At 43.3% G+C, this 17620-nt stretch overlaps 1 protein-coding gene across 5 annotated transcripts in view; it reads right to left on the reverse strand.

Moving 5' to 3' along the window:
* LOC144606735 (angiopoietin-2-like) overlaps positions 1–17620 on the reverse strand; it is a 270755-nt gene that overhangs the window by 180304 nt on the left and 72831 nt on the right. For 4 of the 5 annotated variants that reach the window (XM_078423068.1, XM_078423067.1, XM_078423069.1 and 1 more), the window contains one exon: positions 15010–15621. In XM_078423068.1, coding sequence (XP_078279194.1) covers positions 15010–15309 — 300 coding nt within the window. In that variant the 5' untranslated portion in view covers positions 15310–15621. The remainder of the gene's footprint in view (positions 1–15009; positions 15622–17620) is intronic. The other variant, XM_078423071.1, reaches the window with a different exon arrangement.

Genomic DNA, 17620 nt, shown 5'->3' on the forward strand with positions numbered 1-17620 from the left:
AGGAAGTAGCCTCAGAAATAGTGGATGCATTAGTGATAATTTTTCAAAACTCTTTAGATTTTGGAGTAGTTCCTGAGGACTGGAGGGTCGCTAATGTAACCCCACTTTTTAAAAAGGGAGGGAGCGAGAAAACGGGGAATTATAGACCAGTTAGCCTAACATCGGTAGTGGGGAAAATGCTAGAGTCAGTTATTAAAGATGTGATAGCATCACATTTGGAAAGTGGTGAAATCATCGGACAAAGTCAGCATGGATTTACAAAACGCAAATCATGTCTGACGAACCTTATAGAATTTTTCGAGGATGTAACTAGTAGAGTGGATAAGGGAGAACCAGTCGATGTGTTGTATCTGGACTTTCAGAAGGCCTTCGACAAGGTCCCACATAGGAGATTGGTGTACAAACTTAAAGCACATGGTATTGAGGGTTCAGTGTTGAGGTGGATAGAAAATTGGTTGGCGGACAGGAAGCAAAGAGTAGGAATAAACGGGTCCTTTTCGGAATGGCAGGCAGTGACTAGTGGGGTACCGCAAGGCTCAGTGCTGGGACCCCAGTTATTTACAGTGTATATTAATGATTTGGACGAGGGAATTGAATGCAACATCTCCAAGTTTGCGGATGACACGAAGCTGGGTGGCAGTGTTAGCTGCGAGGAGGATGCTAGGAGGCTGCAGAGTGACTTGGATAGATTAGGCGAGTGGGCAAATGCATGGCAGATGCAATATAATGTGGATAAATGTGAGGTTATCCACTTTGGCGGCAAGAACAGGAAAGTAGAGTATTACCTGAATGGTGACCGATTAGGAGAAGGGGAGATGCAACGTGACCTGGGTGTCATGGTGCACCAGTCATTGAAAGCAAGCGTGCAGGTGCAGCAGGCAGTGAAGAAAGCGAATGGTATGTTGGCATTCATAGCAAGAGGATTTGAGTTTAGGAGCAGGGAGGTTCTACTGCAGTTGTACAGGGCATTGGTGATACCGCACCTGGAGTATTGTGTGCAGTTTTGGTCTCCTAATCTGAGGAAAGACGTTCTTGCCTTAGAGGGAGTACAGAGAAGGTTCACCAGATTGATCTCTGGGATGGCGGGACTTTCATATGAAGAAAGACTGGATAGACTAGGCTTGTACTCGCTGGAATTTAGAAGACTGAGGGGGGATCTTATAGAAACATATAAAATTCTTAAGGGGTTGGAGAGGCTAGATGCGGGAAGATTGTTCCCGATGTTGGAGTCCAGAACCAGGGGTCACAGCTTAAGGATAAGGGGGAGTCTTTTAGGACCGAGGTGAGAAAACATTTCTTCACACAGAGAGTGGTGAGTCTGTGGAATTCTCTGCCACAGAAGGTAGTTGAGGCCAGTTCATTGGCTATATTTAAGAGGGAGTTAGATGTGGCCCTTGTGGCTAAAGGGATCAGGGGGTATGGAGAGAAGGCAGGTACAGGTTACTGAGTTGGATGATCAGCCATGATCATATTGAATGGCGGTGCAGGCTCGAAGGGCCGAATGGCCTACTCCTGCATCTATTTTCTATGTTTCTATGTTTCTATCTTTCCTATGGACATTCGGTCACTCTTCACCTCCATTCCCCACCAGCAAGGCCTTAAAGCCATCCATTTCCTCAACTGCAGAACCATCCATTTTCCCTCTACTAACACTCTACTGGTCCTCACGCTCAACAACCTCTCCTTCGACTCCACCCACTTCCTCCAAGTCCAAGGTGTAGCTATGGGCACTTGCATGGCCCCCAGCTGTGCCTGCCTCTTTGTCGGGTACGTCGAACAATCCATGTTCCAGGCGTACACTGGCCCCATCCCCGAACTCTATCTCCGTTACATTGATGACTGCACCGGTGCTACCTCCTGCACCAATGCAGAACTCATGGACTGCATCAACTTCACCACCAATTTTCATCCTGTGCTCAAAAATGTCCTTGACCATCTCTGACTCCTCCCTCCCCTTTCTTGATCTCAGTCTCTATCACAGGAAATGGACTATTGACTGATGTCTATTACAAACCCACTGACTCCCACAACTATCTCGACTACACTTCTTCCCACCCTGCTTCCTGTAAAGATTCTATCCCCTACTCCCAATTCCTCCGTCTACGCCACATCTGCGCCCAAGATGAGGTGTTCCATGCTGGAACATCCGAGATATTTTCATTCTTTAGGAACGGGGATTCCCCTCTCCCATCATAGATGAGGCCCTCACTCATATCTCATCGGTATCCCGCAGCTCCGCCCTTGCTCTCCCTCCCCCTAGTCACAACAGGGACTGTGTCCCCCTAATGCTTACCTTCCACCCCATCAGCCGTCGCATACAACACATAATCCTCTGACATTTCGTCCACCTCCATTGGGATCCCACCCTCTCCGTTTTCCGCAACTTCCTGGTTAACTCATCCCTTCCCACCCTTCCCACCCCCGCCCTACCCCCCCCCCCCCCCCCCCCCCACCGGTAGTTCCCCCTGCAACTGCAGCAGATGCAACACCTGTCCCTATACCTCCTCCCTCGACTCTGTCCAGGGACCCCAACAGTCCTTTCAGGTTAGGCAGAGTTTCACTTGCACCTCCTCCAACCTCATCTACTGTATCCGTTGTTCAAGATGTGGATTCTTATACAACGGCGAGACCAAACATAGACTGGGCGATCATTTCATGGAACACCTTCGCCCAGCCCACCAGAACCTACCTGATCTCCCGGTTGCTGGACACTTTAATTCTCCTTCCCATTCCTACACAGACCTTTCTGTCCTCGGTCTCCTCTATTGTCAGAGTGAGGCTAAACGCAAGATGGAGGAACAGCATCTCATATTTCGCTTGGGCAGCTTACAGCCCAGTGAGATGAATATTAATTTCTCTCACTTCAGGTAGCCCCGGCATTCTCTCTTTCTCTACCCCTCCCCCACCCACGTCACACTAGCTTCTCGTTTTCACCCTACAAACAACTAACAATGACCTGTTTCCTTTATCATCATTACTTTTATTGTATATCTTTCGTTCATTTGACACTATCTCCCAACATCACGGTCTATATCTCTCGTTTCCCTTATACCTAACCAGTGTGAAGAAGGGTCTCGACCCGAAATGTTACCTGTTCCTTCTCTCCAGAGATGCTGCCTGTCCCACTGACAGATGAAGGCCAATGTGCCGAAAGCCATCTTAACCGCCCTATCTACCTGTAACACCACTTTCAAGGACCTGTGTGCCTGCACTCCTACATATCACTCCTACAACCCTAACCCTAACCCTTGCTATTCACAAAGAAGCCCAAGGTCGACTGGAAAGGGATCCCAGCAGGAATGACGGTGGAACAGCAATGGCAGGAATCTCTGGGCATAATCCGGGGGACGCAGGATTATTTCATTCCAAAGAGGAAGAAAAATTCTAAGGGGAGTATGAGGCAACCATGGCTGACAAGGGAAGTTAGGGATGGAGTAAAACTAAAAGAAAAGATGTATAACACAGCAAAGAATAGCCGGAAGCCAGAGGATTAGGAAACTTTCACAGGACAACAGAAGTTAACAAAACGGGCAATATGGGCTGAAAAGATGAAGTGCGAGGGGAAGCTGGCCAAGAATATAAAGAAGGACAGTAAAAGCTTCTTGAGATATGTTAAGAGAAAAAGAGTAGTAAAGTCAAATATGGGTCCCTTGAAGGCAGACACGGGTGAAATTATTATGGGTAACAAGGAAATGGCAGAAGAGTTGAACAGGTACTTCGGATCTGTCTTCACTAAGGAAGACACAAACAATCTCCCAGATGTACTGGAGGACAGAGGATCTAGGGGGGTAGAGGAACTGAAAGAAATTTTCATTAGGTGAAAAATAGTATTGGGTAGACTAATGGGACTGAAGGATGATAAATCCCCTGGGTCTGATGGTCTGCATCCCAGGGTCCTCAGGGAGGTGGCTCTAGAAATAGTGGACGCATTGGTGATCATTTTCCGATGTTCAATAGATTCAGGATCAGTTCCTGTGGATTGGAGGATAACTAAAGAAAGGAGTGAGAGAGAAAATGGGGAATTACAGTCCAGTTAGCCTGACTTCGGTGGTGGGAAAGATTCTGGAGTCAATTATTAAAGAGGTAATAACGGTGCATTTGGATAGCAGTAAAAGGATAAGTCAAAATCAGCATGGATTTATGAAAGGGAAATCATGCTTGACTAATCTTCTGGAATTTTTTGAGGATGTGACAAGTAAAATGGAAGAAGGGGAGCCAGTGGATGTAGTGTATCTAGACTTTTAGAAAGCCTTCGATAAGGTCCCGCACGGGAGATTGGTGACTAAAATTAGAGCACTTGGTATTAGGGGTAGGGTGTTGACATGGATAGAAAATTGGTTGGCAGACAGGAAGCAAAGAGTAGGAGTAAAGGGGACCTTTTCAGAATGGCAGGCAGTGGTGAGTGGAGTGCCGCAAGGCTCGGTGTAGGGGCCGCAACTGTTTACCATATATATTAATGATTTGGAAGAGGGAATTAGAAGCAACATTAGCAAGTTTGCGGATGGCACAAAGCTGGGTGGCAGTGTAAACTGTGAAGAGGATGTTAGGAGGTTGCAGGGTGACCTGGACAGGTTGAGTGAGTGGGCAGGTGTGTGGCAGATGCAGTATAATATGGATAAATTTGAGGTTATCCACTTTGGCGGGCAAAACAAGGAGGCAGATTATTATCTCAATGGTGTTAGGTTAGGTAAGGGGGAGGTGCAGCGAGACCTGAGTGTCCTTGTACACCAGTCACTTAAAGTTGGCGTGCAGGTACAGCAGGCAGTGAAGAAAGCTAATAGAATGTTGGCCTTCATAACAAGCGGATTTCAGTATAGGAGTAAAGAGGTTCTTCTGCAGTTGTATCAGGCCCTGGTAAGACCACATCTGGAGTATTGTGTACAGTTTTGGTCTCCTAATTTGAGGAAGGACATCCTTGTAATTGAGGCAGTGCAGCGTAGGTTCACGAGATTGATACCTGGGATGGCATCAGGATATGAGGAAAGATTGAAAAGACTAGGCTTGTATTCACTGGAGTTTAGAAGGATGAGAGGGATCTTATAGAAACATATAAAATTATAAAAGGACTGGACAAGCTAGATGCAGGAAAAATGTTCCCAATGTTGGGGGAGTCCAGAACCAGGGGCCATAGTCTTAGAATAAAGGGGAGGCCATTTAAAACTGAGGTGAGAAGAAACTTTTTCACCCAGAGTTGTGAATTTGTGGAATTCTCTGCCACAATGAATGGCTCAGAGGGCCGAATGGCCTCCTCCTGCACCTATTTTCTGTTTCTATGTTTCTAAGGTCCTGTTCTGGTTGCAGTTCCCAAAGTGCAGGAGGAGGCCATTTGGCCCTTCGAGTCAGCACCGCCATTCACTGTGATCATGGCTGATCGTCCACAATCAATAACCCATGCCTGCCTTCTCCCTATATTCCTTGATTCCACTAGCCCCTAGAGCTCTATCTAACTCTCTCTTAAATCCATCCAGTGATTTGGCCTCCACTGCCCTCTCCGGCTTATCTGCATTAATCTCCATTAACCATTCCTCAGCCCACTTGCCTGACAGATCAAGGGCCCTTAGAAACCAAAGCACATGCAGCTCCACAGAGAGATGATCACTTTGGTTTTTAAGGGGCCCTCCTTTCTCATCATCCTCTTTCGAATCAACCTCTTTCCCTTAATGTACTTATAAAATGTTTTTGGATTTCTTTTAATATTATCTATCTTTTGTGTCCGACTGATTTCCTTCCAAAGTATGCCTCTCAGTTCCCGAAACTCCTCCAGTGATACGCGATCCCAATTTCCTATACCTGTCCCATGCTTCCTTCTTGTTCCTGACCCGAGTCTCAAATGATCTCATCATCCAAACCTTCTTACTCCTACCTGCTTTGCCCTTCACCCGAACTGGAGCATGCTGCCCTGAACCCTTGATTGGAAAAGTGAGAACAGTTTATAAGTTTATAAGTTTAGTATAAATACTATATATCTCTGTTTATAAGTTTAATATAAATACAATGGACAAATAGACTACATCGATGTTACATCGATCTGCTGGTGGGTTGCCTGCTAGCTTGCAAGATGTTGGTGGATGCATCAGTGAGATGGCTTGAATAGGAAAAGGTAAAATAACAAATACTGTGAATCAGCTGATGAGATCCAGACATGGAATATGAAAGAAATTTCCTTCACACTATGGACATGGCAAGATCTACTTCTAAACTCGAGTTCCACTGGTGAGTGGAACTGAATTTTGGAAAAAGAACTTAACATCATTTGTTTCCACATTATGTAGATAGTACTGGCAGCCAAGGATGAATTTCTGTCACTCATCATGTAAGAACAATCCACAAGATAGGTTATTTTGACATTAAATAGATAAAGTTTAAAATTATATCTAATTAAAAAAGATTATTCATAAAAGCTTTGGGGTCTAAATTGAATCTTTGATACGAAAAGCTGAAAATAATGGGATCACCACAGAACAATGGCTATGATTTCTTCCGTGGGAAATAGATATTTTGTGCAAGTCAGAAGGATTCTCTTCCAATTATTTCCCAAGTCTAAAACTTTCATTCACCTGATTTAAGACTGGATTTGTAGTTCTCTAAGCTGTTCTGCATTTTATAACATTGGGTTTACAAGTACTTCCTGTCGAGCAGCTATTCTTACAACAAGGGAGACAATATTACAGTTATTCTAAGTTTTGTTTAAATCATTTCTGGCTATGTCACGTTGAAATACACTTTTACCAGATTGAACAGCATTAATAATTTTTAAACTATGATCTCAGATAGTTAAGAATCTCTGCTACCAACTTGCAAAGTCCAGGTGAAACAATGCTTCACATTCTGGCACGTCTTCCAGCCTCTCTGGCAGATCCCTCCAGGAACACTTATTGTGGAGGGATTTGTAATGATGTTTCTTAAAACAAGAAAAATCTGCTGCCGAATATTTTGGACTTGACAGAGGTGATGTCATCCAAGGTCTGGCAGTACTTGAGTATGTCAGAACATTAACTTATTGAGGTCACATTGAAGATAGACACAAAAAGCTGGAGTGAGTCCACGGGACACGCAGCATCTCTGGAGAAAAGGAATAGGTGAAGTTTCAGGTCGAGACCCTTCTTCAGACTGAGATTCAGGGGAAAGGGAAATGAGAGAAATTTGTATGAACAAGTCAGTATTGATTTAGTAATCCTTTTCTGCAATATCTGCATTACAGATATGGATTTCCCTTAATGAATATTTCAGCTATTAATCATTTCATCGACTTGCCAATTGCTTCTCTGATTCACGACAAAGTTCATGTGCTTCTCAATTATCTTCCATCTCGGTACATCTCAGATTTTTTAATGCATTTCTCAAAAGGTTTAACTTTTGAATGATTGTCACAGGTGAAAAGCACACCACATTGATCAGTGGAAATCCTAAGCTACAGAATCACAGAGGTTGGGATCACCTGCAACTGTGGAGGAGTAGAGGGGATTGAGGAGTGTACTTAAAATAAAGAAGGTAATAAGAAAGCATGAGATAACTCTGGCAGATAGGATTAAAGAGATTTTATACATATATTAAGGAAAAAAGGTAACTAGAGGGAGAATGGGACCTCTTAGAACCCAAAGTATGACTGTATGACTTTATAACTGACTATATCCATATCCGCAGTTGCATTGAAGTAGCACAATAGACAATAGACAACATTTTGCACCACACTATCCATGAGTGAGAATGGATAGCAGAAATGAAAGTCTCTGTAAAATATTGTGACTGGACAATAGAGTAGAAACATGGAGCCAAAGACAAAAATTCCAAATTGTCTTCAAGATTCCGTCAATGCTCCAATGGCATTGTTCTATATGATCAGCCCTGCAACAGTTTGCCGTTTGATGATGTCGGGCAGCACGAGTATTGCCTCAGGTCATTCTTGCTTCTGTTGCAACACAGATAGATACAAGAGCTGGGTGGCACGGTGTCGCAACGATAGAGCTGTTGCCTTGCAGCGCCAGAGGCTCAGGTTCAATCCTGACTACGGGTGCTGTCTGTACAGAGTTTTTATGTTCTCCCTGTGACCGCCTGGGGTTTCTCCAAGATCTCCCATTTGATCCCATGCTCCAAAGACGTACAGGTTTGGAGGCTAATTGGCTTGGTATAACTGTGAATTGTCCCTTGTGTGTGTAGGATAGTGTTAGTGTGTGGGGATCGCTTGTCTGCGTGGACTCAATTGAGCCAAAGGGCCTGTTTCCGTGCTGTATCTCTAAACTAAACTAAACTAAAGCTCTGGCTTCCTATGCTGCTGGTTAGGAACAAAGATCTTTTTCTTTTTCTTCAGTTTTTAGACTTTATATTTCAGCTGGAGTTGGGGAAGGAGCAGGACAGGTCCGGGCTATTTTCTTCATGTTTGTAGATGCCTGTAGATGTGGTGGCTGTATGTATCCATTTCCTCAGCTTGTTACAGGCATGCTGGATCTCAAAAACGACCAGAACTATTGGCCTGGGAAGTCTTGCTCTCCCTCCTTCAGTATTTGTCCAGTTGGAGCTCGCAGGAGTTACACCCCAGGCAACACTCTGAATATTTCCGGAGAGCTGCTGGTTTACCCAATAATAGGTGGTGAATGGCTGGCACGATGCTCATTGGCTTTCAAAGGAATGTTTTCTACTCATCTCTGAAACTCAGTGATACAAACCAACAGCTAGTCCCAAGTGAAATAACACGGCAATTGTTGGCTAAACGGCTAAGCTGAAACTGTGTACTTAACAACCCAGCAGGTCAAACATTCTCAGCATACTAGAGAATTGAGCTTTGAACCTTTTTTATCCCCTGGGCATCAATACTAAAGACTAAAGGGCCTGTCCCACTTAGGCAATTTTAAGGCGACTGTCAGCGACTAGGCTGTCATCAAACGTCCGCCAGGGTGTCGCGGGCATGATCGTGAGGAGTCTTCCAAAGATCGTAGTGGATCTCGGCGCGTCGCCGAGAAATCAAACGGTTTGAAATCTCTCGCCGACAGCTGGCTTGTCGCCAGGCATCGTAGCTTATTGCGGTCGCTGTCGCCTGCTGTCCCCAGGTTCGATAGGTTCTCTTAAGATGCATTTAGAAGCACATAATATTAAAATAAGTAAAGTCATTTCAAAATACCATAAAATGCTGGTGTTTAACCAATTTATTTACCGTCAGGACATTTGACATTGGAGGCATCAGTTTGACGGTCAGGTAAGCGTGGGAATTTTCGCAATGTTTTTGGCCTCAGCCATTACATTTAAAGTGGGCTCCCAACCCAGATATGCAACCCAGAAACCAGATATGCATCTCCCTTACATTTTCAAAGAATGCCCACACACTTTTCACAAAAATCCACTGAACCACTTTTTAAATTATTTTTTTAAATACAGCTATTAGTAAACTGGAAGTAAATCCAGTTTATTTCTTGTTACAGTGAAGCTTGGTTTTTAAGTAACCCATACAAGGTGTTATAGTTCAAAACTCTCAAGTATTTACCGACTTGTCAGTTATTTCAACGAAAACCAGGACGCCGGAGAAGCATTGACAGCGTGGGAATTTCACGATGTTTCCAAAGACGGTGTAATCTCGACCTGACTCGGCATTGTCGTGGTCATTGTCGTGGTCATTGTCGTCGGGTAAAAGAAAAGTTTGGCGATCTGGTACGACTTTGACAGTCGCCGGCAGTCGCCAAAAAGACCGCCTAAGTGGGACAGGCCTTTAAAGGATAACGTGCACTCTATCATTTCAAACATTGTCTCAGTTTATAAGTTTCTCATTAAATGTGCATCATCTTTCTTTTAAAGTCAGCCACTAGTTAGCAAATCCACAATGTATTAGGTCACAATGGATTAGTTCAGTTTTTAGTTTAGAGATACAGTGCAGAAACAGGCCCTTCGGCCCACCAAGGCTGTGCCGACTAGTGATCCCCATACACTATCACTATCCTACGCACTGGGGACAATTTGCAATTTTTACTGAAGCCAATTAACCTACAAACCTGTACATCTTTGGAGTGTGGGAGGAAACCGGAGCACCCGGGAAAACCCATGCGATCACGGGGAGAATGTACAAACTCTGTACAGAAAGCAGCAGTAGTCAGGATCGAACCCAGATCTCCGGCACTGTAAGGCAGCAACTCAACTGCTGTGCCACCATGCCACACCTCCAAAATCTGTTTAAATTGACATGAGATGTATTGCATTGCAACAGCAGTAAGGCCAGGGGGCAGAGGAAGAGAAGGAGACCATCTTTAGCTTCACAACAAAAAGCACACAAAGTAGACAGGATCCAAGCCCCTGCTGAAACCTTCAGCAGGTCCTTCTTTTGTGTACTCTTCACACATCAACTCTGACCAGCAGTTTCTTAAACCGCTCCAATATCCATCAGATAAGATGGAAGGAGGAAGGGTTAGCAGATCGAAGCCTGCTGACTCGCATGATGTCTGAAGTATTGGTGCTGAGGATTTTGCTCAGCAGATTTCCCAGGCCCCAACCATCCAAGCCAACCTCTTTACATTATCTTAGAGTCATAGAGTCATAGAGTCCTACAGCACAGAAAGAGGCCCTTCGGCCCATCGTGTCCGCGCCGCCCATTACCAAACACAGTCTAATTTTAATCCCATTTTCCCGCATTTGGACCGTAGCCCTGAATGTTGTAGCGTTTCAAGTGCCCATCCAAATGCCTCTTAAACGTTGTGAGTGTTCCCGCCTCCACCACCACCCCAGGCAGTGAGTTCCAGACTCCAACCACCCTCTGGGTGAAAAAGTTCTTTCTCACATCCCCCCGAAACCTCCCTCCCCTTACCCTGTATCTATGTCCCCTCGTTGTTGAACCTTCCACCAGTGGAAGAAGTTCCCCGCCATCTACCTTATCTATGCCCTCATGATCTTGTACACCTCGATCATGTCCCCTCTCAGCCTTCTCTGCTCCAGGGAAAACAACCCCAGTCTGCTCAGTCTCTCCTCATAGCTGAGGCCCTTCATCCCTGGCAGCATCCTGGTGAATCTCCTCTGCACCCTCTCCAAAGCTATCACATCTTCTCAGAGATTTTTAGGTAAATGGCCAAGGTTCAGGATGTAGGATACCAGAAGTTACAAAAACATAATTAGATCAATACTTAAGTGCATAATGCTTGATAGGGAAGCCTGAAAATGGTTGCACAAATAGAAGGAAACAAAGAGCTCCCCAGTTTTTATTTAACGTCAAGGAATGAGTGGTAATTTCAGCATAATTATAGTACTCAGGCAAACAGGTCACTTTATTTGCTGAAATTGTAGGCTGTTCAGCTGCTCATGATTTGTCACTCACATAGATAATAGCCGATGCTCTAACTGTATTTACATACTTTTAATGAATACTTGACCATTTCTAGTTATCAAGGGTGAACCAGAAAGTAGGACAGATTGCATGATAAGATGGAACACCTTATCATGCAATTATGACTTTGAAGTGAGGTATTCAAAGAAAGTAAAACTTTCAAAGTATTCCTCCAAAGGAGCTGCTAAGAGGTTATTTTCACTGGCTAGACAATTAAAAACTCAGCCTACAGTTTCAGGATGTGGTATCAGCTATTTAGGAGAGAACATTTCACTGAAGGGTAGGAAACTTTGGAATTTTCCATCCCAGATGGCTGCAGTTCTGTCATTAAATGTACTAATACTGAATGATAGATTTGTGGACACAAAGGGAATATATATTAAGGGCAGGGATGTTTACAAGGGATCTTAGTGAACAGTCTCTGGGTATCACAAGGCTAATGAGTGGACCTGACCCAAAATGCTGACTGTTCATTTTGCTCTCCAGATGCTGCTCAACCTGCTAAGTTCCTCCAGAAAATGGGTTGTCATATCACAAAGATGGGCTAGGGCTTCATCCATCTCTTTTCCTTAATGGACATTGCATACACCACCCAAATGCCCATCAAAAGTTCAGCATTTATACAGAACTATTTATTTCAGTGGAATTTGAAGTTTCTTGCACATTTATCAAATGTTCTATTATCTAACATAAGGAGGAGATATAACATCCTTTCAAAAAGGCTTGTCTAAATTTGACGAGGACCTGTGTACCATATATAGAGACTAACCTATGTCTAAAATAAACCTAAGTTAGAATTCATGCCTCACATTTGTGTGGATTTTCTCAAATAGAGTAAGTACCTATTGACCACATTAAATGCCAAATACATATTTCTGGTCTTGATTTATAACATGTGATAAATTTTACAAAAAGGGAGGACATTTGAACTGAAGTAATCATAACAACAGTGAACAGCGATGAACATCCAAACTAAATGGTTTCCTTACAGCACACAGAACTGAACTGAAATGATCAACTTAATCCTTTTGAATTCTGAATATTATGAACTATCAAAAATTATTGATTGCAGTTCTAGAAACATTGAAAATAGGTGCAGGAGGAGGCCATTCGGCCCTTCGAGCCAGCACCGCCATTCATTGTGATCATGGCTGATCGTCCACAATCAGTAACACGTGCCTGCCTTCTCCCCATATCCCTTGATTCCACTAGCCCCTAGAGCTCTATCTAACTCAAGTTCTATTGTATCCATCAAACATTTCATTTATTCCTGCACTTATGACACTTTCAAAACTCCTGCTCTGCTGTAATGCAAGCATATGACAACTATTATCAAGATGGCACATTAACATGTCAATCATTTGGCACTCTGTTGATCATATTTCAACCTATAAATCACCTGATTTTTAATGTTCAGGCTTCAAAGTCTCAACTAGGAAGTAACAATCTGCTTTCTGCCAGTTGTTATTTGGCTTTCATTCAAAATAAAAACAGGCAAAGCAGAGGAACATTGCTGAGCAGGGGAAAAGCTTGTTAATATTTAAAGATAGATTTTCCGTCAGATTTTATCAGAGTTTAGATGAAGATCACTGCTCAGAACATTAACTTGCCTTTTTCTTTACAATCAGTGGCAGTTCTGCTGTGAACTTCCCTTGGGTTTTTTTGTTACAATAACGTTTTGTTTCATTTGATTTCATTTTTCATATGTGGAAGTTGGTTTTAGAGTTATTGGTCAAGCTCTTAAAATGTTAAAGTATAAAATGTCTCAGATTAAATGCTATCACTGACGATATTCAAACATTGTTTCACTAGAATTGCCCCACACTCTCACTGTAAAGTGATCATCATAACTGTTCCATAGATTTATCCTGTATTGCAGGGCAGTAATAGTGACGATTTACTGATTTTTGGAAAATTTGGTCAGTTCACTTCAGAGATACAGCGTGGAAACAGTCCGTGCCGACCAGCGATCCCCCACACTAGGACTGTCCTCCACACAATAGGGACTATTTACAATTTTACTGAAGCCAATTAACCTACAATCCTGTACATCTTCGGGTGTGAGAGGAAACCAGAGCACCCGGAGAAAACCTATGCAGGCCATGGAAAGAATGTACAAACTCCATACAGGCAAGCACCCATAGTCAGGATCGAACCCGGGTCTCTGGCGCAGTAAGGCAACAACACCTCTGCACCACCGTGCCACACAAAATGTTGTTAGAATTCATGCCTCGCATTCATGTGCATTTCCTCAAATAGAGTTAGTACCTATTTGTTTTTCTCACTTTTTATAGATGCAGTTAGATGATGAACAAAGAAAAGACATTTAATAGGATTTGATTTTAAGTGAAACAAACTATTCTGGACTTGTGCAGCTTTTTTGTTCCTATATTAATCACAAGGACAATAATATCTTTGAGGAACAGAAAATAGTTGGTAAGCAAACAAAAGCTACTTTCAAGGCGACCTGCAGCATCTTCAAAGGAATGAATGATATGGGGACACTTTGATCTGAAGGGTTTTTTACTGTATCGCTCACGGCTATGATGAAACAAAGCACAACCAACATCTTCTCCTGCAGACAACATATCATTCATTTACTAGCTATTGGATATAAACTATCGTATGAAAACCTGTAGGTGTAAGGTTTCCAGAAGGAATGGCCCTGTTGTACTGATGGATCTAAGTGACTAGTGTCAAGAAACCAGTCATTCATTTGAGTGGAAATTAACTTGCTTCCAGTCCCTCAGAGCTGATCAGTGAAAAGCCAGTGTAAAACGTCATCATGGATGTGAATACTTTGGTATGCACTTCAATCCTGCAACTGGCTTATCATATTTTACTCGAATTTGAGAAAATAATTTTACTCCAACTGAACAGTGAGCTAAAATTACACAACCAGCCCGATTTCCTTTGACCGTTATGCCCTGAAAGCTGTGTGATTCTAATGTTGTAATTGAGAATCCCGTTGTTTAAACAATATCCCACATCAGGAATCCCAGGTGCATTAATGATCACAGCCACACACATGCAGCTTGTCCAAACTGAATTAAAAATATGCATAACATGAACAATAGGATTGTATTCCTGAAGGGAAACACAGATACCAATTTGGTTAGGTATTCATATATCCCAGGTAATTCAAATAAATTTCTCCAGCATCATTTACATAACTTTTGACATTAACTATACTACCCGTCATCATTTATTATTTTATTGAATTTTTTTTTTAAACTGAATAATGAATTAGGAAATTTCTTGCACTGAATCTACTTCAGAACCAGCAGAGTTTGACAACCTGCTGGCATGCTTTGAGCATTCAAGCTTTATTCTATGCAACATCAAGATTATTTTTGCCCTATTATACACACATTTTTTTGAACATGTTTGTAAGAGGCAAGCAGCAGCTTTGATGACGTTTTGCAGCAATCTCTGCATTGTAACTTTGTTGGTTGAATGGATTTTGGTTTATGTTTGTGTCACAAGATTTGTTCTGTCCCTGCAGCAGTGTTTTATTGCATTCGTCTGTGGCTCTATTCCATCCACATAAAATGTATCTGCTGACATAGACACACAAAATCTTTTGAAAATGACTCAACATCAGAGTATAAAATATTTACATTGCCACATGTTTGTGAATGAGCCTGGTGACAGGACAACCCTGAGGAACGGCACCATATCACAAGGGTAACTATACTGCTGGAGATTCCTACCTTCTGCAGCCACTGTGTATTGTTGTCCAGGATGCCTTCCAGCTGCTGCAGCCGTTTTGAGGACCAGTTGGGTTCAACGGGTGAATCCCTCTGCAATGAATTGGAGATGTGATCAGGGGACGGTTGGCAGTTCTCGATCTCGGGGAGGAGAAACGTGTAGCTGCAGGGTCCATGCTGAATCCGATGCTGCCGTTTGTCTGAGCTGTCCGTCCCTTTATGGTTGTAGCTGTACACTGACACGGCCAGGAATGTACACACACAGCTCATGACAGACAAGCAGCTTGATAACATTCTGATCATTTCCAACTGCGCTTCCTCAGTGCCTGCGCTTCCAAACTTTAGCCAACTTCTTTTCTTTCTCTGGTTCTTTGTCGACGGGATTGCTTGGTCATCGATTCAGAGTAAAAGCGTTTCTGCTTATCCTGATGGGTTGTGCTGTCAGTTCACTGGCTTTATGCGATCCTGCCAAGAATTTGTTTTCCTTCTGTGACTCAGTGATAAGGCTCAGTATAGCTTCCTATGTCTCACAGCTCACATTGCACGAACAAATACAGCAAGCCTTGCATTGCTCCTGTCGGTGAAGCCTCTTCTCTCTCCAAGCTGGACTGAAGCCTGCGCATGAAATTAGATATTTGGAGTGAGCAAGTTATTAGTCAGTAGCCCTCTCCCACTAGCTGATTTGATCATAAGAATGATTAGCACATGCTAATCACCAGCTTCACCAGCTCTTCGCCAGCTTCTGTCACAAGATCTGACAGCTTAAGAAAACACTCCATTCTGACCATGAGGGGTAGATTACACCATTGTCCAGCCCATACTATTTTCAGACAAGGAACACTAAATTATCTCATCAATGAAATTTTGGGCAAACTTCCATTACCCTCAGAAGAACAAAAGTGAGTTCATTGTACTTTCAGCAAATCGTATATACACTGCAGAGTCATAGAGACACAGAGCTACAGCATGGAAACAGGCCCTTTGGCCCAACTTGCTCATCCTGACCAAGCTGGGATGGACAAGCTAGCCTAGTCCCATTAGCCTACATTTGGCCGATAACCCTCTAAACCCTTCCTAACCATATATGTACCCATATTCCTAATCAAATGTCTTTTCAAAGCCATAATTGTATCCACCTTTATAGCTTCCTTTGGCAGCCCACTCCAGATACAACTACCACCTGAGTGGAAATGTTGCCCCCTGAGGGGCCTCTTAAATCTCTCCCCTCTCACTTTAAGCCTATGCCCTCTTGTTTTAGAATCCTCCACCATGGGAAAAAGACAATGAGCATTAACTTTATCTGTGCCCCTCGTAATCTTGTTGCTCTCAATATCATCACCAGCCAGCCACTTGTGCTCCAAAGTAAAATGGCCCAGCCATCTCTAACCAGTCTATATCTATCCCAATACTCCTTGATAATGCCCATTAGAATCCCATCCAACCATCTTCCCACCACTGATGCCAAACTTGCCAGCCTGTATTTCCATGTCTTGACTTGCTGCTCTTCTTAAATAATGATACAACATTATTGGGGCTATTTATTCACAAAATGCTGGAGTAACTCAGCAGGACAGGCAGCATCTCAGGAGAGAAGGAATGGGTGATGTTTCGGGTCGAGACCCTTCTTCAGACCCTTCTTCAACATTATTGGGGCGACCCGGTGGCGCAGCAGTGGAGCTGCTACCTCACAGCACCAGAAACCCGGGTTTGGATGCTGTCGATGCAGAGTTTGCATGTTCCCCCTGTGACCACTCAGGTTTTCTCCGGGTTTAGGTTAGTTTAGTTTAGAGATACAGTGCGGAAACTAGACCTTTGGCCCACCGAATCCGCACCGAATGAATGGATGGCAATGAATGGCGGTGCTGGCTCAAAGGGCCAAATGGCCTCCACCTGCACCTATTTTCTATGTTTCTAGGTGCTGTAAGCAGCAACTCTACCCCTGTGCCACCATGCTGCCCCTGGATGTTTTGGTTTTGTCCCACATCCAAAGACAAGCAGGTAGACACCGAATGCTGGAATAACTCGGTGGGTCAGGCAGCATCTCAGGAGAAAGACCAGCAGGTTTGTAGGTTAATTGGCTTCTATAAATTGCCACTCGTGTGTAGGACATAAAACTAGTCTGTGGGTGATTGATGGTCAGCATGGACATGGTGGGCTAAAGGGCTTGTTTCCAAGCTGTATCTAAACTAACCTCTAAACGGTGTCAAGGGTAATGGGGTGAAGGCAGAAGTATGGGGTTAGGAGGGAGAGATAGATCAGCCATGATTGAATGGTGGAGTGGACTTGATGAATGTGATGAATGGCCTAATTCTTCTATTCCTTCTGACCTTATGAACCTAAATTAGTCACCCTCCAATCTTCAATAAAATATCAAAATTCTACATCAGATTAACAGATAACTTTAATGGAAAACTTTCAATTACATGTAAAACCCTCCCATTCCTTACAGGATCTTTTTGACAATGGACTTCTGAAAGATAGTTGGGCTTCCTTTTGATTAGCAAAAATATAGTATTGAAGGGTAAAAGACTTGGCCTAACATTTCTTTAAAGCATTTCAATCTTCACTCCACCTTTCTAAACAACTTTCTGCTTTAGTTTTAAATCTCCACAAC

This window comes from Rhinoraja longicauda, chromosome 27 (assembly GCF_053455715.1).
Source record: "Rhinoraja longicauda isolate Sanriku21f chromosome 27, sRhiLon1.1, whole genome shotgun sequence".
Classification (NCBI taxonomy): Eukaryota; Metazoa; Chordata; class Chondrichthyes; order Rajiformes; family Arhynchobatidae; genus Rhinoraja; species Rhinoraja longicauda.